At 35.4% G+C, this 23,328-nt stretch overlaps 1 protein-coding gene across 8 annotated transcripts in view; it reads left to right on the top strand.

Moving 5' to 3' along the window:
• The window catches only part of WDFY3 (WD repeat and FYVE domain containing 3), a 248,184-nt gene that overhangs the window by 156,646 nt on the left and 68,210 nt on the right, over nt 1–23,328 (top strand). For 6 of the 8 annotated variants that reach the window (XM_081056216.1, XM_081056218.1, XM_081056217.1 and 3 more), the window contains 11 exons: nt 721–881; nt 3,556–3,667; nt 5,355–5,545; nt 6,761–6,913; nt 10,714–10,787; nt 10,870–11,031; nt 12,532–12,626; nt 15,448–15,568; nt 15,717–15,934; nt 19,563–19,798; nt 21,010–21,144. In XM_081056216.1, the coding sequence (XP_080912342.1) occupies nt 721–881; nt 3,556–3,667; nt 5,355–5,545; nt 6,761–6,913; nt 10,714–10,787; nt 10,870–11,031; nt 12,532–12,626; nt 15,448–15,568; nt 15,717–15,934; nt 19,563–19,798; nt 21,010–21,144 (1,658 nt within the window). The remainder of the gene's footprint in view (nt 1–720; nt 882–3,555; nt 3,668–5,354; nt 5,546–6,760; nt 6,914–10,713; nt 10,788–10,869; nt 11,032–12,531; nt 12,627–15,447; nt 15,569–15,716; nt 15,935–19,562; nt 19,799–21,009; nt 21,145–23,328) is intronic. The other 2 variants (XM_081056214.1, XM_081056211.1) reach the window with 1 other exon arrangement.

The following is a 23,328-nucleotide window of genomic DNA, read 5'->3' as shown; positions in this document are numbered from 1 at the left end:
TTTACTCATGGTTTTTCATTTAGATAGCATCTAATAATAGCGGATACTTACTGAGCACTTAATATGTGCCACATAAGTTGATGCGTATGAAGGACATAGCTGTTCTAAACCTTTCACATGCATTTATTCATTCCTTCGAAACACTGGGGGTTAGGTACTATTGCTATCATCCTCATTTTACAGATGAGGAAACTGAGGCACAGAGCTGTATATAGGTCACACAGCTTTTAAATGATATAGTAGAGATACACATTTAAGCCATCTAGCTCCAAAACTGTGTTCTTAACTGCTCTGCTGTGCTGTCTAGAAAAATTCAGAGAGGCATGTGTGTGGGCTGTCACGGGGGCAAGACCTCCCACTACAAAGCCCATGGGCATTCCGCTCATTTTTAAGTATTTCCTTTTTTCTTTGAACCTAAGGGAAGTGTTTTGTGATTGTCTGATAACGGTTGAAACCCTTTTCCTTTGCAGTTATGCTATATGTTAAGCATATTTTCAGAGTAAAACTTAGAATGTAAAGCTCTATGACTAGGTGATGTTTCCCTATTTTCTAATTAAAGAAATAAATGAACAGCTGAACATTAAATAAAATAGCTTTTAAACTCCGCTCCCTTATTCCACTTAAAAAGATTTTTCCAGTCTGCCAACTTAAAAATGATAGTAAGAATAAAAAATTAGTGTTGGGATAATGATTTTGAAAAAAATTACTCTTCTTTTGAAGGTAAAGATGCAAAATCCGAAGGTGTAGCCCCATCTCCTGTGTCATTATTGCCAGAGGAAAAGGTGTCATTTGGCCTCTATGCACTCTCTGTGTCTTCCCTAACAGTGGCAAGAATCCGGAAGTTGTACAACAAGTTGGACAGCAAAGCCATTGCTAAGCAGGTAAGCAGAATGATTTCCAGGTAAGCTGAGGTTGACTCTCATTGGAAAGAGGTTTCAGAGATTCATTATGGGTTCCGCCCAAGTATGACGGGTTGTGGAAAACACTGCCTTTCGTATATTGTTTATATGTGGTTTCTTTGGCTGTGAATGTAAAACATATTTTAGATACTAAATTAATTTAGAAAAGTGAGAATTGCCTTCTAAGTGCATAGTTTATGTTAATTCTTTATTGGCAATTTAAGAAACTGAACGTTAGAAAACTAAAGAAATAAATTGCTGTTTTTAAGGCTACAACTTAAGTTTTTCTGGATCACCTACTATGTGCAGCATTTCATTCAGGACACAGCAGTGGATAAAGAGAAAGTCCCCCCACCCCATGGTTCTTACATTCTAGTGAAAGAGACAGACAGCAATAACTACAGAAAAAAACTTATGATAGAGTATGTTAGAAGGTGAAGAATGCTATGCAGAAAAATACAGCAGGAAAGGGGAAAGAGGTGAGCTAATAGTTTTAAATAGCTTGGTCAGAGGAGGCCTCACTGAGGTGAAATGTGAGCAGACTTGAAAGCATGAGGCAGTAGCAATGAGGATACAGAAAACGGATGGGATGTACTTCCAGGATGGGGTTATGGCCCTGAGGAAAGCACATGCCTGCCGGTGTGGCTAGAGGAGAATGAGAGGAGGCCTAGGTCAGAGGAGAGGAGCTCAGAGAGGCAACGGGAACTACATTGTTTAGAATTTAGAGGCAACTGTAAGGGCCCTGGCTTCAACTGAGTGACATGGGAAGCATTATAAGGTTCCAGACGTAAGAATGAAATGCTCTGACTTGCTTTTAACCAGGATCACTATGACTTCTACTGAAAATAGATTGAAGGGAGACAAAGACAGAAGCAGAAAGACCAGTTCTGAGGCCAGTACAGTGATAGTGGGCAGCACTGGAGTGGTGGCCGTGGCCGTGGCGAGAAGTGATCAGATTGGAGGTAGAGTTTAAAGATCAAGCTCAGTTTTTGGTGATAGATTGGATCTATGAAATGTGAGAGAAATAAAGGAGTCAAGGATAACTCCAAGTCTTTTTTTCTTTATTATTTTTATTTTTATTTTTTTGCTCTAACAATCAGGAAAACGGAGTCTCTTTCTGATTTGGAGAAAACTACAGAAAAAGTAGTTTTGGGGTCGGAGGGGGGTATATTGAGAATTATATTTTGGAAAAGTTTGAGAAGCATATTAGACGTCTATTAGACATTTTAGTGGAGCTATCAACCATTGGAAATAGGAATCTAGAGTTCAGGGGAGAGGTTTGAATGTCATGCATGTTCACAGATGGTGTTTAACGCCATGGGACGAGGTGTATTCACCAAAGTGTAGATGTCGATAGAGAATAGGAAAGGTTTTCGGACTGAGACCTGGGACATGCTAGTATTGTGGAGTTGGGGAGGTGCAGAAGACCCAGCTGAGGAGACTGAGGAGTAGCAGCCAGCAAGAAAGGAGCACCACAAGGAGAGTCTGGTATTGTAGAAGTCAGTGATCCACTGTGGCAAACGTGTCAGATCAGCAAGGAGGATTAGGACTGAGGACTGACCAGGGGTTTGTCAAGGTGAGAGTTTTCAGTGAGCTTGACAAGCTGTTTGGCTGATGAGGGAGGGCAAACCCGAGGGGAAGGAAATCAAGACCCTGGAAGGAAGCCATTTGGGAACAGTAAGTATTGGCAACTCTTGTACAGAGGTTTGTCTGTGAATATGTGTACCCTTTTCTAAGGAATATAAACTGTACATAAATTGAGTTCTGCAGGTAACAATAAAATTAAAGTCTTAAGATTATATTTGGTTGAAAACACATTGTGTGTGTGTGTGTGTGTGTGTGTGTGTGTGTGTGTGTGTAAAATTTAACATTGCTTTATGTAGGCATGGTTATCTCTAAACTCTTGGATAATTTATGTGACATTTACTTGAATGTGGAATAAAGCTAATATTATGTTCACTGATAACAGGTAGTGTGAGGCAGTGAGTGATGAGACCCTTTAAACCATGACAGAGTTGCCTTCATTAAGGCCCTGGAAGCTATTTTCCAAGATGCTCTCACCATCTTCATCTCAGTAGATTGTATTTAACTTACTTTCTATGAGCTTTTACACCTTTAGAAGTATTTGCACATTAAGAAAAAAAAAGAATGCTCAAGGTTTTAATGTTCTGACATGGTGAGAGAGAAAATGCATGTTACCATTCATGTCTTTTTTTTCTTTTCCAATCAAAATGTTCAGACTGAAATCCTGCCATCTGCAACAACACGGATGGACCTAGAGGGTATTGTGCTAAGTGAGATATGTCAGACAGAAAAAGACAAATACATGGAGAATCTAAAGAACAGAATAAACAAGCAAACAAAAGAGAAACAGACTCATAGAAACAAAGAACACACTGATGGTTACCAGAGGGGAGGTGGGTGGAGGGACGGGTGAGAAAGGTGAAGGGGAATAGAGTCAACAACAGTGTGATAACCTTGCACAGTGACAGATGGGTACTAGACTTAGTGTGGTGACCACATCGTACGGTGTATCAATGTCGAATCACTCTGTTATACTCCTAAAACTAATATAATATTGTATGCCAACTATAATAAAAATAAGTTCAGACAGTTCTTATGTAGTTACATTTTTTTTCCCTTTCCTGTTCTTCAGTTAGGCATTTCCTCCCATGAGAATGCCACTCCAGTGAAATTGATACACAATTCAGCAGGACATCTTAACGGACCTGCTCGGACAATTGGAGCTACTCTAATTGGCTACTTGGGTGAGTGAAATTGACTATTGTTTCAAACTTCTTTATTACTTTCAAATCTGATTTCACTTCCCTCACTTAAGGGGTGGTGCTGAAGTTCATATTTTGTTGTGCTGACCTGTAATGTCCCTGCAGTATGTAGAGACTAATGTAACAATCTCAAACTACAGTCCACTTTAAAAATTATAGCCTTTTTAAAAATCCCATTAACTTTTTCCCCTCTTGTCAGCACTGATGAGCACTGACTACCTACTTCTGTGTAATTTCAAAGTAAATTTCATAGTACATTTAGGGACAGGTGTAAAGACTTAAAAATATTGATTGTTGCATGGTTTGGTGCAGCAGTGGTGGCCCTCCTGAGGGCTTCTAGTAATTGGAAATGAACTAGAAATGAGGTTCAGAGTATAAACTCTGTGGATCCAACTCAATAAAAGAGCTGGTGGACATTCTGCAGAGCCTTATACCTGATGTCTGCTTAAAAACAGTTGATTTTTTTTTTTTTTTTGCTTATGTCGAGAAAATCCAATCGTGCCATCCAAATTCAGAGCCAGTGATTATATATTTTAAGGTGCAAATAAATACATGATATGGTTCCTTTTTAGATTAACAAGTTCATGTTGTACCGGTCAGAATCCTACATGTTTATCAATCCTTAGAAATTTTTATTGTCCCAGTGATGTGCACGTAAATTAACTTTGGTTTTCTTTTTTGACTGTACTGCATTGATAAAATAGTTTCCTTTATGTTGAAGCACATGGTAGTTTTTCTTAATTCAACAAACACTGAGCACTGCTCTATGTCCTTTGCAAAAATATAGCAGCACTGTGGTATAGTAGAAAGAGCAGTGACTGAAGAGTTCAAAGATTGGGATTCCAGCCCCTGTTCTGTCTCTGATTGACATTATACCAGACATTTGATCTCTATGGACTTCAATTTTCCTATCTTTAAAGTAACAATACTGGCCCTAATTACCTCAGAAGGTAGTTTTCAAAATCCAGTGCCATAAGATATGAAGTATTGTATTTGCGGTATAGAAATATAAAATACATATTAGTTTTATTTTCGAAAAACTCAATCTTGATCATTGGGCAAACAGCATTCAATCAATGCCTTTTTCAAGAAACAAGGTTAGGAATATAGATGTGAGTTTTTTGTAATCGACACAAAGTTAGTTCTAATACTGTTTCCACATAATTAGGCTCTTCTAGACTCACTGATGTACTATTACACAGATGACGTAACTGGGAGAAGCTCTGAGTAATGGCGTGGCTTATCTGTAGGGAATACGCCATCCTTGCCAGGATGCTTTCTCCATCCCATTCCCCAGTTCATAGAGTTAAAGTGCTTTTGCTCTGCCCACGTCTGTTCCCCAGCAACTACCTCAGAAATGCATACCCGAGGCCTCCGTGCATTTGAGTCTTTTTGTTGCCCAAAGCTGCACAGAAACATTTGTGCCTACTCTCAAACCCAGCCCTTCTCTTTTCACTGCTATACTCCCCACTCTTCTCTGAGAATATACACGTGAGCATTTATTGCCTTATCCCATATCCTACTGTGAAATTTTTTTAGAATTATTTTAGGACAGAAAGCTTTTTTTAAAGTATCATTTATAATTAGTTCAATATTTCTGAAGATGATTTATTCAGTTCTTGCTTACATGGGGAATTTATTTAATTGTTTTTCACTGTCTTTTAATCAGGAGTAAGAACATTTGTCCCTAAGCCTGTTGCCACTACCTTGCAGTACATTGGGGGCGCTGCAGCCATCCTGGGCCTGGTGGCCATGGCTTCTGACGTGGAAGGGCTGTATGCGGCCGTCAAGGCCCTCGTTTGTGTGGTCAAGAGTAACCCACTAGCCAGCAAAGAAATGGAAAGAATCAAGGGCTACCAGGTTTGGAACCAAAAAGCTTTGCCTTCACTTTACTTTGCATAAAAAACAAACAAACAAACAAAAAAAAACTTCTGATTTCCATTATTTTTCCTATTTTTTTCAAACTCTAGAAGCATTATACTGTCCAAGAAACCTTTAAAAGTCAATGATTGTTATTAAAACTAGAATATTTCAAGTGAGAATATGAGTTGTTTTCTTTATTTTGGTTCATCCTTTTTCTCCTTATTTCATCAAATCTTACTAAACCCTTGTATTAGGCTATGTTACTTCAGTATATTTCATATATATTTCAATATATTTTCAGAGCAACAGTTTGCTAGTTTGACCTTACTTTCCTTGTGGAAATAGTAATGAAATGCAGTATTGCCGTATTACCACCTGCTCTAGAGATTGCCAGATCAGTAATAGATCCAGAGTTCTCTCCATTTTCCTTCTCTCTCCCCTCCACACCAGTCATCTTTTACCCACTTTACCCAGTGGAAGTGAGAGCCACTGTGTAATGCATGTTCCGTTGCTAGTCCTGAAAACTCATTAAAAATATGCAGTATTCATGTGTTCGTGTATCCACAGTCTCACCTAGGTTTACGTGGAACCCTCCTCATAATAAAAGAAACAACTATTTGGAACAAGATTAAATCCCTCTAGTATAGACAAAGTGCAAATTCCATCTCTAACTTTAGCCAATAGTTCATTGGGAGTGGGTAAACTCTTTATTGTTTTCTGTAGATTTGTCACACTCCTTTGATAAGTATTTTTTCTTGCAAAACTTCCATATTGATTATTACAGCATTATTTATCAGGAAAAAATAGAAAAATCTAAATGTCCCAACAGTATGACAATAACTAATAATACTATTACCATTCCATAGAATATCAGTCAACCTTTTAAAACTGTAATTACGAAGACTGCTACAAAAGAAAAAAATCCTTTTGATAGAATGTCATGTAGAGAAAAAGAGAAAATTGTTATGTACATAATGGCAACAATTTACATATTTATATGTGAATTGAAAGGGTTTGTGTTAAAGTGGATATTTTAATAATAATGGGATTGCCCTGTTTTTTAGATTTTCTCTGATGTTATGTTGTCATAATAAAAATTTACAAATCAGCTGAGAAGTTTCAGGAATTTTCTACATAGAGATCGTGTGTGTGCGCACGTGCTCACTTATAGACAATGATTGATAACAGGCATTGGGTATTGCTTCCTTTTAGTTGCTGGCAATGCTACTTAAGAAGAAACGTTCCCTTCTCAACAGCCACATTCTCCATCTAACTTTTTCCTTGGTGGGAACTGTTGATAGTGGACATGAGACCTCCATTATTCCGAATTCAACTGCTTTCCAGGATCTACTTTGTGATTTTGAAGTATGTACATAAACACTGACTGGTAATATATAATCAGTGAATTCATTTCTTATTCTCTATATTAATAGTCAACTACTGTACAATTTTATCTCTAAGATGTATCCTGTAATTTTATGATGCTCATGTTAACGTCTTTAGTAAAATATGAAAAATAGGGTAGTGATGGGGTTCCTTCCCCCCGAGGATATTTCATTTTACAGTGTAGAAGTGAAGTACCTTTACCTAGCTATATATAGCTAATTTGCTGCTGCCTCTAGCATTATGAGAGGCAAACATATTTTCATCAAATAATTCTGATAGAAACTTTCCTTCGATAAACAAGAGCTAGACCTGGAATTTTGGTTGATAGCAGCTGCTTAGTAAAAGGTCATTCATTTCGCCAAAATAACAAGATTTTCTTCTGTCTTATTACCATAAACCACTTCCACTCTGTCCTCTCAAGGCACCACTTAATTTTTGCATATCCTTTCTCCATTTAATTTCTTGTTCACAGCTCTTTGTCTACTCATCACTATGTATCTACACACACACACACACACACACACACACACACACACACACAAAGTCTCCCCTTGTGAGACTGTAGGATTTACAAGTGCAGAGATCATATCCGTCTTCATGTTTGTGTCCCTACCACCCAGAATGTTGGCTAACTGTAAAGTCTAGGCCCTAACTCTTCTTCCTCATTACTGCTGTAAGCTCTGTCTTGTCAATTATTTTAAGTCCTTGACAAACAGGCTGTGTGCCCTGATCGCTTTACTGAAACTGTATTTTGAAATCTTATGGCCGCCTGGCCTATGCACGGTGTCCTCAGTTCTCAGCATCCACAGCTCCCAGTAGCACTGATGCAGTCAGTTTCCTTCTCCTGTCTCAGGGCTCTCTTGCTTTCACTTTCCTGGTTCTTATATTTTTATCACTACTTTCCCCATAATTTTATGGCCATGAAATTTTCATTATTGTACCTAAAAGTGCCAACTTCACTTCCTTATCTTTTCCTTTACTTGTTGTTTTCCTTCCTTAGATTCTCACCCAGTTCTCCAGCCTCAGCTCTACAGAGTTGACTCTAAAATCTAAATCTCTAGCTTGACATCCGAGTTCCTGACTTATTTGCTTTGCGTTTCCATTTTTATGTCCCAGCAACACCTAACCTGAACTTAACATCCTTCCCCAAAGTAGTTCTTCCTTCTAATTCCTGTTTCTGTTCATAACACCACCGTCGTCCTACTCACTGAGGCTTGAAATTGGAAAATCAGCTTTCTTATTCCTCACTGTTTATAAATACTTTGATATTAAGTCGTATAAATTCTACTTCTATATTTCATATAGTCCACCTTTTTTTTTTCCCTACTGCTACATCCTAATCCAAGCCCTAAGCAATTCTCTTACCTCTCACCTACTGCTTTCCGCCTTTCCTTAATCTGTCTTATGTTTTTACCCAATTCTTTCTAAGGCATAATCATATCACTGTTCCAAAACTTACGGTGATTTCTCCTTCCAACACAATAAAGTACGTATTTCTCAGCCTGATATTTAAAGTTCTAATACATGAACCTCTCATTCCTTTAAAAATGTCTATTGAGCATCTTTGAACCAAGCATCGTATTAGGTGTTAAGCATGTGAACATAAAGACAGAGTCCATGTCTCAAGGCAGTTAGTCCGTTAGAAGAGAAAAACAAATCTGTAAACAAATTAAAAACTTGTGAAAGCACAGAGGTAAAAGTATGCAGAAAAAATTATGTGGATACTAAGGAGACCTACTTAATCAATCCTAGCTTTGTTTTCATCAAGTAACTGACACATTTAAATCATGGATTGTCTTTCATTTCAGATTTCTGATTAAAATCTAATATACAAACAGAAGAAATTTAGGTGCTTGACATATTTTGACTTCGTTTTATATTACCTTGCTGACTTTATGGCTTTATATGGCATTCCTAATTACCCCAAACCATGGTGATCTATTAATACTTAATTTACCCTGTTTTGAGAATAGCCATTTGACAAATATAAATAAAATCGTTGATAGGATGCAAGAATTTTCTCTTTTAGTGGAGGTTCTAGAATTTATACTACATGTACATGCGTAACAATTGAGTCTATCTTCAAAGTGTGTATACCTCTTTACTTACAGTGTAAAAACCTTGCAACACTATACTGCCATTTCTTCTTTCCTGTCCTTTGTGCTGTTGTTATCAGACCGTTCTATTTCTATTATGTTTATAATCCCTATGATACTTCGTATTATTTTAGTTTTAGTCAATTATCTTTTAAAGACATTTAAAAATTTTTTTCTATTTTCCCACATACATAGTATTCATGGCATTCTTTATTCTTTTTGGAGATCCAGATTCCCATCTGGTATAATTAATTCTTCTGCCTGAAGAACTTTCTTTAATATCTCTTGCAGTGCCTGTCTACTGGCAATAAATTCTCCCATGTGAAAGAGTCGTTACCGTTTTCTTCTTTGTTGAAGGATATTTTTGCATAGAATAGAATTCTCATTGATGGTTTTTATTCTTTTCATATTTTAAAGATTTCAGTCACTCCGTTGTCATTTTCATGTTTCCTCTGCTTGGGATTTATTGGCTCTTTTAGATGTGAGCTGTCGTTTTCATCAAATTGGGAATTTTTTTAGCCATTATTTCTTCAATTATTTTTCCTGGTGCCCTCCCCCATCTTTGCTGGACTCCAGTTACACATAGCTTGCTAGATATTGTCTCCCAAGTCACTAATGCTCTATTTAGTAATTTATTTTTAGCATTTTTTTCTAATGCTTCGTTTTGATTAGTTTCCATTGTTATGTCTTCGAGTTTACTGATTTTTTTTCTATAGTGTCTAATCTGCTGTTAGTCCCCTCCAGTATATTTTTCATTTTAAATCTTTCGTTTTTCATTTCTAGAAGTTCATTTTGGATCTTTGGTTATCTTCTATTTCTCTCCTCGTGTTCATATTTTTTTGTTACATTCTTTAGGATATAGAGCAGATTTTTAATAGCTTTTGATAATTCCATAATTTTTGTCATTTTGGGGCTATTTATAATAATTGATTTTTATCCTACTTATGGGTCATATTTTCCTTTTTCTTTGCTTTTTTGGTAATTTTTGATTGGATGCTAAATTTTACATTGCTGAGTGCTAGATTTTGTTGTCCTTTTAAAGAGTATTACACTTTGCTGTGGAATTGCAGTTGTCTTGATCCTTCTGAGACATGTGTTTAGCCTTTGTTAGGGTGTATCTAGAAAAACCGTTAGTGGAGAGCTAATTTAGCCCCACTACTAAAGTATTACACGTCTGAGACCTCTACCCAGTTCCCCACAGATTATAAAGTATCTATACTCTGGTTGGTGGGAGTACAAAATAGTCTCAGCTGTTTGTGAGTTTCAGGAATTGTTTGGTGTACCAGTTTGTGATGGTTAATTCCAGTTTTGGAACCCACATGAGATTCCAGTCATTCAGCCTTTGTATTCAGTATATAGTATCAGTATTCATTGTACTCAGTATGTTGTATTCAGTGTTGAATAATAGTATTCAGTCATTGGTTCCAGGGAAACTTCCCATAGATCTTGCCTTTCTGGTTGCTTACTCTAATAGGATAATTTCCATAACAATTCCTTTCTAAATAGAATCAGAAGTCATATGTACAAGCAATTTTATAAGGCTTCACTAAATAAAAATTATAATAAAGTGGTTGTATTCAGTTAATTAGTGAGTGAAATAGTTCCATGTGCTGCATCTGTGTTTGTTAGATTGGCATTTGGGGTATTTTTTAACCCTAAATAAACCATTGTTCTTTATTGTAGGTCTGGCTCCATGCACCCTATGAACTCCATCTTTCTTTATTTGAACACTTCATTGAACTGCTCACAGAGTCCAGGTATTGGTTAAACCTATGTAGTTAGTTGTTTAGTTATAGAAGAGATGACAGTATAGTGTATAAATTCTTCTTTCTCTTGTAGTGAAGCTTCAAAGAATGCCAAATTAATGAGGGAATTCCAGCTAATCCCAAAGCTGCTACTGACTCTTCGAGATATGTCTTTATCCCAGCCTACCATTGCTGCTATTAGTAATGTGCTGAGCTTCTTATTGCAAGGTTTTCCCAACAGCAATGACCTGCTCAGGTAGGGGAAACTTCGGTATTTGTCTATTTATTAACCAAACGTATGAGGTTAAGATGAACGAGATGATTGTAATTGGTTCTTGTACCTGTATAACACCTGTAATGGTAATACTCTTCAGCATGATTGTAAGGCACAGAAAACATGCATGTCTCAGTATCTTGCCTTAATAAAGCAAAGCCAGTTGTTACCAATAGTTACTAATAGAATGTTGGTGAGAAAAGATGTCAGAATGTCAAATATATGGTGATGGAAGGAGAACTGACTCTGGGTGGTGATCACACAATGGGATTTATAGACGATGTAATACAGAATTGTACACCTGAAATCTATGTAAATTTACTAACAATTGTCACCCCAATAAAATTAATTAAAAAAAAAAAAAGATGTCAGAATGAACCCAATGACATTGATTGTCCTAGACATAAAAGTGTTTGGGATAGGAATTCTCGGTCCCTCTTCCCCAAGCCCTGCTGCTTCTCAGTGTCCACCCATAGTGGACATGCCTTCTCCTTTATATTTATTCTTTAGCACCCAAGCAGATAATGATATTTTATTTTTGCATATTCAAACTTTTTATATGAGGTATTATTTTGCTGCTAATGTGCAGTATGGCTTAAGGCCTATTTATGGGCTGTAGAAATGTTGTAACATTCACATCATCCCGTCATAACTGGAAATGGAAGGAAAAAAGTACCTAACCAGAGTATTTTGCAAGAAGAGAATTGCTTAAACTGGACTTGACCACCACTTTTCTTGTAGTCTCCCAGGCACAGGTGAAAGAAAGCACACCAACTTTTATAGTATTCCCAATACACTAATCTCTAATCTGTATACCATGTACATCACTCACTTTTATATGAATTTACCTTGAAAAGAGTTTTTTAACTTGATATTTAAAATTGGAGTTTAAAAATTATTTTGGAGATTATTGTTATTATTAACAATACTTATTTCAGTCTTACCCTGGTACTATATCGATGACTTTGCTAAAATTACCACTGACACCTATCAAGCTTTTCTCTACTTTACAAATTAAGAAACTAAGGTCCAGAAAGGTTAACCTGCTTGCCCCAAGTAACAAGATTAAAACCTCATACAGCCAGTATTTTAACCTCGCCTGCATTTCTAAAACCCAAGTTCTTAATTACTAGTCTACAGGGGAGTGGATGCATATAGGTAACGTTGGGACATTTTAATTTGAATCATGCGGTTTGGTTCTCGAAATCGTTTGGGTTAGTGCATTAAAGGACTCATATTTCTAGAGTAGTATATTTTTCCTATATTTTAATACATTGTAACATATATATAATGTTAATTGCAATAGCCCTAGGGGAAGTAAAGGAAATAACAGTCACCTAAATTAAAGGTCTGTAAAAGAGTACTTAAAATAAGTTCTGTTTTGCTTTTCATTTCTTTGTTTGTTGTTTCTTTGTGTTTAGCTGTTAGTTTTGGGGAGAGAAAAAATAAAATCCATAACCTTTTTTTCTCTTGTATTTAAAGGTTTGGCCAGTTTATTTCTTCTACTTTACCAACCTTTGCAGTGTGTGAGAAGTTTGTAGTTATGGAAATAAACAACGAAGAGAAGCTTGACACTGGTGAGTTGATTCTGGAGCTTGAAAGCTAATTACTATGCCCTGTTTTCTTCTGGCACAAGTTAGACCTGAATTATATGTGATACTATTATGTTACATTTCTCCTTACATTTGTTTTTGTCTTTTACAGATGTATTTGTCTTAAATCGAGCCTGTACAATACGCAGAAGTTCAGAATTACCCATAGAATATAGTGTGAATTTTTACTTTAAAAGTAAAATCTTTCCCATTTTTAGAGGATTTATAACAATGTTGCTTTAAATAGCGAATTCTTCCTGGGTGATTTTTAACATTATTTAATTTTTTTAAAATTTATGTACACCTTTTCAGAAACGCAGATGTGTGCTAATGTGAGTTATATCTGTGTTACTATTATTTTCATTTTCCTGTTAAATTTTAGTAGTCACTTAGGGAAAGAATATTTTATGAAAATCATTTTAGTTAAGTATAAAATAAAAATAATTTCATAAGTTGTGAGATTCTGAGCCTGTGACAGCCACTTTTTTTTTTAACTTTCCTCATTTGATTCATACTTTTTCCCCCTCTGTTCCAATATACTGTTCTTCCTGTTATATATTCTAGAACATGAGATTTGCTTGGAAAGCTTTGAAAGGACCGTTTAGATTGACCTGTAATTAAATTCACAACATCTTATATTTGTTCACCATTCTTTACATTATTATCCTGTTACATTATTCCATAATCATATCATGGGTGATTTCCTTTAAACCCCACACCTGCCTGGGGGGGTGAAGAAATCCTCTTCGTATCAGTGGTATCAATGCCTCACAAAGAAGTTCTCCATATTGGTTGTGCCACCCGGAGCACAACCTCTGCAGTGCTTCGTGAATAAGCAGAGAAAGTGGAGTAATCATGTTTTTCAAAGGAGAAGCTAAGAGATTTGAAGGGCTAAGTAGCTCTGACAAATCACAGAGCAGAACGGAAGGCCCCCGACCACTTACCTACTGCCTACTCTCATTTAGAACACTGTTGACATTTCTTTGGTAAAGCAAATTAGCAGTGGGTGAGAAGCATAAAGATCAAATCATGGATACACTTTCTGAGTGCTTTATAGCTGACAAGCACTGTACTTTAAGTACTTTATTTAATCTTGTAATAACACTATAAAATAGGTACTGATGTTATCCCAATTTTATAAGGGAAGAAACTGAGGCCCAGAGAGGTTAAGTAAAAGAAGCTTACCTGAGATCATACTACTGCTTGTGAATCCGGGTAGTACAAACCAACATTCTAAACTTTCTAACCACTACATTTTTCTACCCGATGCAAGCATTATTTCTAAATTCTGAATTAATATAAGCCAAGTAAATAGGAATTAGAAAACAAAAGTACTTTTAAAATCTTTGGAAATATGTAACAGATTGATTTCAAGTGTAAAAATAGATGTGGTAAAATATTTTTCTAATCTCCATATATCTTGCTGGCCGTTGAATTCAATAACCACAACTAGTTAAAATTTTCTTGGATAAGAGTACAGTCAATAGTAGGGATGTCTAAATTAGCAGATTTTTCTGTTGCTCTGCTAAGTTGATGAGACTAGTATTCTCATCACTTATTGCCATTTGAAATAATAGAGAAAGTCAGAAGCACATTCCAGGTCTTGTTAGTATATGACGTTTATTGTTTATTCGCTATGGACTAAAGATTGTATTAATAATACAATGTTCAAAAAAATTTAAACTAGTTTTTATTTCAAGTAGTTTACACAATACTGAGGATACATCTGCAAAAAAGAAAATGGCGTGAATAATGATGAATAGTGAAACACTAATCAATGCAAAATAAAATAAATCACATAAAAAACCAATGTAGTGTGGAATAAAGCATCAGTTTGAGTGAGAAGAATTAATCTGGAAATTCCTTTCAGAGTTAATTGTTTTAAACTATTTGAAAATTAGGGGAAGCATAACTGACAGTGAAAAACTAGACATTAAAATTAAGGAGAATTTTCTATATGGATTGTCATTTCACTGGAAAGAAATAATTGAAAGGAAATAACTCCTATATCAATTTAGGTTGTATAATATGCTTTCAATAAGACAGTTTGTAAATCACCAGTCCTGTGTCTCTTAGCAGGAGAGGGAATCTTGAAGTACCCCTCCTAAAGATAAAGCACTAAATTAGCATTTAAAGACAATGTTTAAGGGTACAAACAGTCCCTTGCTCAAACAACTGAAAACATATAACCATGGCAGTTAAAGTTTAGCCTGAACTTCAGTTCTGGAATAAAGGACACCATGTGGATCGTGACTTACTAACTCACAGCTCATTAGTGGCAGAGCTGGGCCTGAACACTGATGCCCAGTGCGGTGTGCTCCCTGCACTGTCCCCTGAGAACCATGAGCTATTTTCCTCCCTTTTCCACTTTCTCTTATGCATTTGTGTTCCCTTGCCTTTCTTCTATGCTATTTAATTCTAACTTTTCTTCATGTATTATGTTCACTAAATATTAATAACTTATGCTTCCTCTTTTCAGTTTTTAAGTCAGGTAAATTTAACTATTTATATCCTTAAAAATGAAACTGGAAGTTCCTTGTTGGTAGAGGAGGAAAATATTAATGTAAAAAGGGGTTCACAGCCTTTATTATCACTTGTTTAGATAATGTCAAATGTAATAAACAATTTTCAGGATTCTAAAGAGAAATGATGTAATGGACCCTTTTTCTTACCCACTTTAATGGAAAGTACTAGAGAAAAAGTATTCTAAAAGATATATTTTTCAATGAGATTTCCTATAATAGATTGGGGTATTTTATCCTGGTTTATCTGCTAGGGCAATTTAATGTATTTATTTTCATTATAGGAACTGAAGAAGAGTTTGGAGGTCTTGTATCTGCTAATCTTATACTTTTGAGGAACAGACTTCTAGATATCTTGCTAAAACTAGTTTACACATCTAAAGAAAAGACAAGCATTAATTTGCAGTAAGTAAAATATTTTTAGAATTGATGGTACCAGTGTTTATTACTAGTTAAACCCTGAAATTTATAGTGTCTCAAGAACTTTTTTTTAAATTTGAAATTCTAATCCTTCAAACTAATGTTTTGTTTTAATCCATCCATCTTTGAATAGAGCTTGTGAAGAACTGGTCAAGACACTGGGTTTTGACTGGATTATGATGTTTATGGAAGAACACTTGCATTCCACCACAGTTACAGCAGCCATGAGAATCCTTGTTGTCCTACTGAGTAATCAATCTATTCTCATCAAGTTTAAAGAAGGACTCAGTGGTGGAGGATGGCTGGAACAGACAGATTCTGTCTTAACTAACAAGATTGGAACTGTATTAGGTATGGGACTTTTACAGTCAGCTGCTTTAAAATAAGCGATTGTGTTTTGTTTTTAAATCTTATGTAAAGTTGTACTCTTCAGTTTTCTGACAACCATTAAGAGTCATGAATTTTAATTAATGATACAATAAAAGCTTCGAAAGTTTCATATTTGGCTTTTTTAATTGCAAAAGCAATTGAAGTCAGAGACAGGATATTAAATGTGAAAAGTCAAGGGAATCCTTTACGATATTTTCATAGCATTGTTCTCTTTCTGATCTATAAGTAAATAGCAAATTATCAGAACTGAATTAATAATAACAATAATTTTGAGTGCTTATTCTGTGCTAGTTACTAAACACTTTTATTCTCAAGATAACTCTGTGAGGTATAAATACTGTCATACCCATTTTGCAGATGAGAAAGCCAAGGCATAGGGTTAAAGTCACTTGTCAGCTAGGAAGTGTCAAAATTTGAATCCAGGTCAGTCAACCCCACAGCCCATGTTTTTAACAGTTATGTTATATTGCCATTCCAGGATTTAAGCTCAAAGTTTCAGCCAAAGCGTCTTATTCTTTGCTGACCAGCTATGTGCTGTTTTCAACATGGAATTGAGCATTTAAATAATATTAAAAAATTACAGTTTTCTGTTAAGATATAGAAAGGTATATTTCTGTTCGTGTTAATGACCTTGTTTAGGAAAATGTTTTTAAGATAATGTCTTCATTGGAAATTACAATCATTGTATTTTTAAAGTATTTTAAAAATATATTTGTCTTTATAACATTACATGTTCAGATCATATGTGATTGTATTCTGCAACAAGCATCAAAGTACCTATTTACACTTATGAGATGGGAAAATTAGGGATCAGAATTTAATACGGCATTTGTCTGTTTAAAAATATGTGAAAGTATCTGGCCGGCCCGGTGGCTCAGGTGGTTGGAGCTCCATGCTCCTAACTCCGAAGGCTGCCGGTTCGATTCCCACACGGGCCAGTGGGCTCTCAACACACACATACACACACACACACACACACACACAAAAAGGCAAAAACAAATGTAAAAAAAATATTTAAAAAAATAAACCCTTAAAAAAAAAATATGTGAAAGTATCAATAGCTAGGTGCTGCCTCTACTACTTTCTTAAATACTAAAGCAAATGATAAGAAGACAGCTTTCAACATAGAATTATTTTATTGTCATTTTACATGTGGAAAATGTCTGAAGAAACCTTACGTGTGATGAAGAAATTCACAGTAAAATGATTTCTCGAGAAAATTGCTTTAAAATATAAATTTTAAGTTATCATTATAGATACTTTTATGATCTGAAAAAGAATCACTATTTTGCACTGACTCTGGGGGAGGAGTATGCCTACAAATGTTATTAAGAACAGTTTGGTAGCAAGAAATGTAGCTTATTGACCTTAATAATAGCTACTAAGAGAATAACTAATGCAAGGCACAATTGGAAGTGAGAGTTTTAAATACTAATTGACATCACTAGTTCTCACTAAAGGCCAAAAACTAAAGTAGTAATAACACCTGAGATTCATATAGCACATTGTGATTTGCAAAATTCTTTAACATATATCATCTCATTTGGGCTTCATGATTCTGGAGATAGGTACATATTTTATGATACATAAGTTATATTTTATAGGAAGTAAACTTAATAAGGATTAATTTCTCTAATTAGGAAAGTAAGACTGTTAGATGCATAAGGTTCCTGAGTCACACAGTAATGGGGTCTACGTGTGTCCTCTAAATGTTAGTTCGTCCTCTTTTCTGTCCTCTATCACTTCGGTAATATCAGAACAAGGTGGTTACACTCCTGTATCTGACCTACCTGGCTTCATGCCTTAGAATTTGTACATCCTTCATTGGTAACTACTTAACAGTTTATGTATGCTGCTCTGGTTTTAAAAGAGAAATCTAGGTATTTAATTTATGTTTAATTTAAATTTGATTCAATTTAATTTTCTCTGAATGTGTATCTGATACGTGTATATGTGAATGTATAGATATGGATATATAGGTATAGCGTCTCATTTGATTCTATTTCTTTTTGATGAGCGACCTAATGCTTTTGAATGTTTTATTCACATTTATTAATTTATATCAAGTTTTTCTTTATGAATATACCTTCCATGTAGCTGTAACTTGAATCTAAGTTAATGCTGAATTATTAATAATACATTAAGTATTTTTTAAGATTAATTATAGGGGAAAACGGGGTGTGGGAATTTAGAAAGGAAAATGAATGCTAGTATTGGTTTTCATTTAGGATCTGTAGTTGAATCAAAATTTTTTTCCTATTCAATGTATAAAATACCACTTTGTCTCTTGATTTCTTAATGCTCAAGAATTTTTTATACTCAAAACTTCATTTAGAATTCACTAAAAACAAAAATCACTCAGCGTCCTCATGCAGCCAGTCTTTCAGAAATGACAATGGCGTTAAGAAGGGCAGGAGACCCAGCATAACTACACAGGCTCCAAGGAGACATCAGGCTCCAAGTCCCAGTGCCACCACTCATGATCTTGATGACTGTGTTCTATGTGATAGACACTAGGATGATAGCAGATACTCACTCACATGTTCATTGTGTTTGAGAAATGAGATATTTTAAAGGGGTTGGTAAATTGCTATACAATTTTTTGTTAATTAGAAAAGCATGCTTTGGAAAATTAATTCGTATCACACTGAACAATTGGTTGGGATGAAATATTTAAGAAGCCATCTAGATACACATTTCTCTTTTATTTTAAATAGTAGCAGGTACATGCTTACTTCATCCTGAAAAACGCTGGGGGGAAAATGATACTCTTTTAAATAAAAATTGATTAAGAATAAACGTCAGTCCTTCGTTTCTTGGTTACCATTCATAAAAGTTTTGCACTGAAACTCTGGCTAATATTCATGCTGTGCTGAGCACTGTACTAGGTTTGAACTACGTGAGTTGTGTCCTGAAATCAGTTATGTAACAGGAAACGGGATTGATAGGAAGACTGACTCTGTTAGCCACTTGACTAATCAGTGACCATTTCCTGATAGGGCTGTTTCTAGAAGGGAGTCTGGATGTTCAAAGAGCTGCAGTCATAGCAAGCTCAGGTTTGCTGTCCCACTGCTGGGCAACTTTCCAGTAGAATGACCGATCATGTTGTGAGGAAGGTTTATATTGCTTATTCGTTTTGTCTTGTCTCTAAATCTGTAGGTAATTTAAGGTTAACTAGTTTATGATGATTTTCAGGACAAATAAAATATATTAGCTATATTACAGTAATTATATTTTTAAGTTATATTTTTGTAGCATCCCAAATATTCCATATTTTAGATTTTACTTTCTTCTTAGGGAAATGTTGGAGCTCTTTTGAAGTCATTCTTTTAACGAGCAGAATTTATATTACCTCTGGTATCTAATTAGCTATGTTTCATGACCTGTGTCTTAATAGGCAGGTTTGCTGAAGTCAGAGAGATAGTAAAGTAAAACTTTTGACTGAAAGATTAATCCAACAATTGAATTGTCAATTGTCTGTATTAATATGAATGTTCTGGATGGAAATGTCACATATACTGAATTACTCCTTTGTTAATGAAGTATGATAATTGATTATTTATTTTGTGCTTGTTATATTTCCTCTTAGGATTCAATGTGGGCAGGAGTGCTGGTGGGAGATCCACGGTCAGGGAGATTAACCGGGATGCCTGCCATTTTCCTGGTTTTCCAGTTCTTCAGTCGTTCCTTCCTAAACACACTAATGTACCTGCCCTCTATTTCCTGCTCATGGCATTGTTTCTGCAGCAGCCAGTTAGTGAGCTGCCTGAGAACCTGCAGGTCAGTGTGCCTGTCATCAGCAGCCGATGTAAGCAGGGTTGCCAGGTAGGAATTATCTAGTAAGGTGTAAGCGTAATTACGTATGCCCCCGAATCACCTTAGGGTAATGGGTTAATAATAATAAAACCACTGATGCCGTCCCTTTCTCACATTTAGGGTGTGATTTGGGACAGAAAAATCTGAAAATACCATAGGAGATTTTCCCAAAAAGAAGTGCTTTATCCCTATTTGTTCTTTTTTCTTTATGTTTAGTCTATATAATTATATATACATAAAGGCTTTGGATGATATGTTAATGGTGATTTAAAGAATTCTCTTGAGTTATGTAATTTTTATGAAGAAATATAATTTCATTTCTGTAGAATTAAAAATGAAGGGAGTGGTATGTGTACCATAAATTAATTAGGTGGGCATGACAGGATTCTTAGTGTAAGTTTTGATGAGAAAAATGGTTTTGATTTCTTAATGGGAAATAACATCTATGTTAGGAAAACAGTAAGGCTTTGCTTGATTTCTAATGAAGAGCATTGGAGTTACCTATATATAGCTTATTAATGTGCACTGCAAAGACTTAGGTAAAAATTTAGTTCTAAACTCAACTATATGTCCATCATAATGCCAAATACTATTCAAATCAATTCTAGTAATTGACAAAACCTTTTAAATGAAACCAGTGAGTCTGTTCCCTTACATTAAATCAAGATAATGATTTATGCTTAGCAGTGTTTGGTTGGTTATGTAATTTTTCAAAATAAGCATGACACCATGGTCAAAAAGTGTTACATAAAACTGCTATGAATAAATCTCCTCAAGCTGGTTTTTATTTTGTCAAATTTTATCTGTATGTAATCCAAACGTGAATTAGAACATTGCTGAGAGTGGAGGGGGGGAAATAAGTTCAACGTGCTTTTTAAAAAGATCCTGCTTAAAATCACCAGTTCTAAAATTTCATCTCCCAGTTAATTAGCATGTATATATATTATTTTTGTTTGTTTTCTTGAAAGAAAAACATGGAAAACAATGTTTTCACCTTAGTTACCTAAGACAGGATGATACATAGCATTCACTTTTTCCTTATAAATGTAAAAATGAGTTTTAAAATTTAGGAAGGAGTGGTGCTAGGTCTGTGTCTCTTCATCATTGCTCACTTTGAAAAATAACTAGTTTCAAAGAAATTTTAGAATATTAGAAGTTAGGAGAGTTGCTACTGAAAAAAATTGCCAATGGCTTACCTTTATTCACTTTCACCTCCGCAGTTTGATTTGGATTCCATTTGGACGTTTATCTTTGGAGTTCCTGCCTCCAGTGGAACTGTGGTCTCTTCTATCCATAACGTGTGCACAGAAGCTGCTTTTCTGTTACTGGGAATGCTCCGCAGCATGCTGAACTCAGTAAGCTCCCCAAGGCATTCACACCTGTTGGGTGTCCTTCCTGCTTGTGGCTTTTTTTTTTTTAAATAGAGGAATCTTTTGGTAACGTAACTCTGTGTTTACTGCATGGTTTCTATAACCTCAGCCTCTCTGTTTTGTTACCTCTAAGGCAAGGATGAACCTTGCAGCTATTAAGACCATTGAGTCTGGAGCCCTGCTGAGTTCCAATCCCATCTGTGATACCTAAGTCATCCTAACCTCTATGTGCTTCAGTTTCCTTGTGTATGGAATACTGGTGATAATAGAATTTATCTCTTAGGGTGGTTGTGAGTGTGTAATGAGTTAATATGCACAAAGCACTTATAAAAGTGCCTGATATATTAAGTGCTTCATAAGTGTTAACTGATATTATTATTGTTAGAAAATACATATTACAATGTAAACATGTATAGGATGATATATATTGTAGTATATGTCATTACAATAATGTAATGACATTATTATTATTATTGAACTTTTAAAATCACTTATTTAGAGATTAAAAATATTGTCAGTGCAAGTTTTGTTTTTTCTAATTATTTCTAACACAGATATATGAAGAATTGAAAGAGTTAATGACAAAATGTATAAGTTCCTAACTGTGTTACAGGAATACTGTGAATAAGGACTTAATTTGTTTACATAATTTAGGATCACATTGTAAGAGGAGTTAGTAACTAAACTGTTTGGATTACAAATTATGAGAAATATTATTTTATTCAAAACTATTCTTATGCCATCTTAGAAAAGAACATTACCATTACATGTGTTAATTTAGAATGTTTTAGGATTTTTGTTTGGATTCCTATTCATAAATAAATATAAACATCTGAGTTATTTTTTTAAAAAGCCACTCTGGACAAGTATTAAAAGATAGGCATTGTTCAGATATATTCCATCCTTGTTGCTTTATTTAATCATTGTTATTGTTGTATTGCTATTAAGAAAAAACACACTTTTGTGTGTCTCCTCTATTCTGAATATTCTACAATAACACTACTTCAATTCTGACACACTGGTCACCAAATATGTGGGGGATTTTGCCACACTATCTGGTTGTTCAATTCAGTTCACTTCAGTTCTGACATATCTTCCTGTAGATAGCATCGGACCCCACAGGTTAAGGGTTCAGTCCCACAAGACGGCCTCTCTACTTCAGACACCAATCGCAAATCCAAGTTGTTACCTGTGCCTCTGACCTACTAGCTATAAATCAGAGGTTCCCAAAACTGAGGAAAACAGTTTACTTGTGAGATTACCAGTGTATTATAAAAGGATATAATTCAGGAACAGCCAGATGGAAGAAATATATAGGGCGAGGTATGTGGGAAGGGGCATAGGCCTTCCATGTCCTCTCCATCCTGACATTTTCCCAGCACCTCTGTATGTTCACCAACCCAGAGGCTCTCCAGACTTCGTCCCTTTGAGTTTTTATGGACGCTTCATTACATAGCAACCATTACAATAGTAATTGATTAAGTTGTTGGCCATTGGTGATTGTGCTCAAGCTCTAGCCACTCTCCCCTCCTTGGAGTTTGGGGAATTGGGAGCTTTAGGGCTGAAATTTTTAACCCTTTAGTCATGTGGTTTGTTGCCCTGCAAGCCTCCATCATTAGGGTCTTTCCAAAAGTCACCTCATTAACATAAACTCAGGTGTGCTTGAAAGGGGCTTGTTATGATTAACAAGACACCTTTATGGCTCTTCCAACTTAGAACAGTCCAAGGGTTTTAGGAGCTCTGTGCCAAGAAAACAATGAAGACCAAATATATATTTCTTATTACAAATCACAGTATCACAATTGCATAATGGTTTAGAGCATTGTGTTTGTCATTTTACATGACAGTGTGAGGCTCAGAAAGGTGAAGTAACTTTCCCATCTTCTATCTTACTCCTAAGTCTGGCTTGAGGGACGATGGGGCAACTTTGTTGGTAATTCAGCCACCATTGGCACCAGCTATACTCAAATGTTTTGATAATGATGAATAATTAAAACCACTGATTCCAGTTTCTGAGCTGTGAGTACTCCACTGAAGAGACAAGAATCCTGTCGGGTACTAGGGGACATTGTTTTTGTTTTAGCTTATTTCTCAATTTGTTGTCATGGGTGATCAGGACCATCAGTATATCCAGTCTTAGAAGAGTAGTGAGTATGCAAAACAGGTATA

The sequence above is a fragment of the Rhinolophus hipposideros genome (genome assembly GCF_964194185.1).
Source record: "Rhinolophus hipposideros genome assembly, chromosome: 1".
Lineage (NCBI taxonomy): Eukaryota > Metazoa > Chordata > Mammalia > Chiroptera > Rhinolophidae > Rhinolophus > Rhinolophus hipposideros.
The sequence above is the reverse complement of the archived record's forward strand: the minus strand, read 5'-3'. Positions and strand labels throughout refer to the sequence as shown.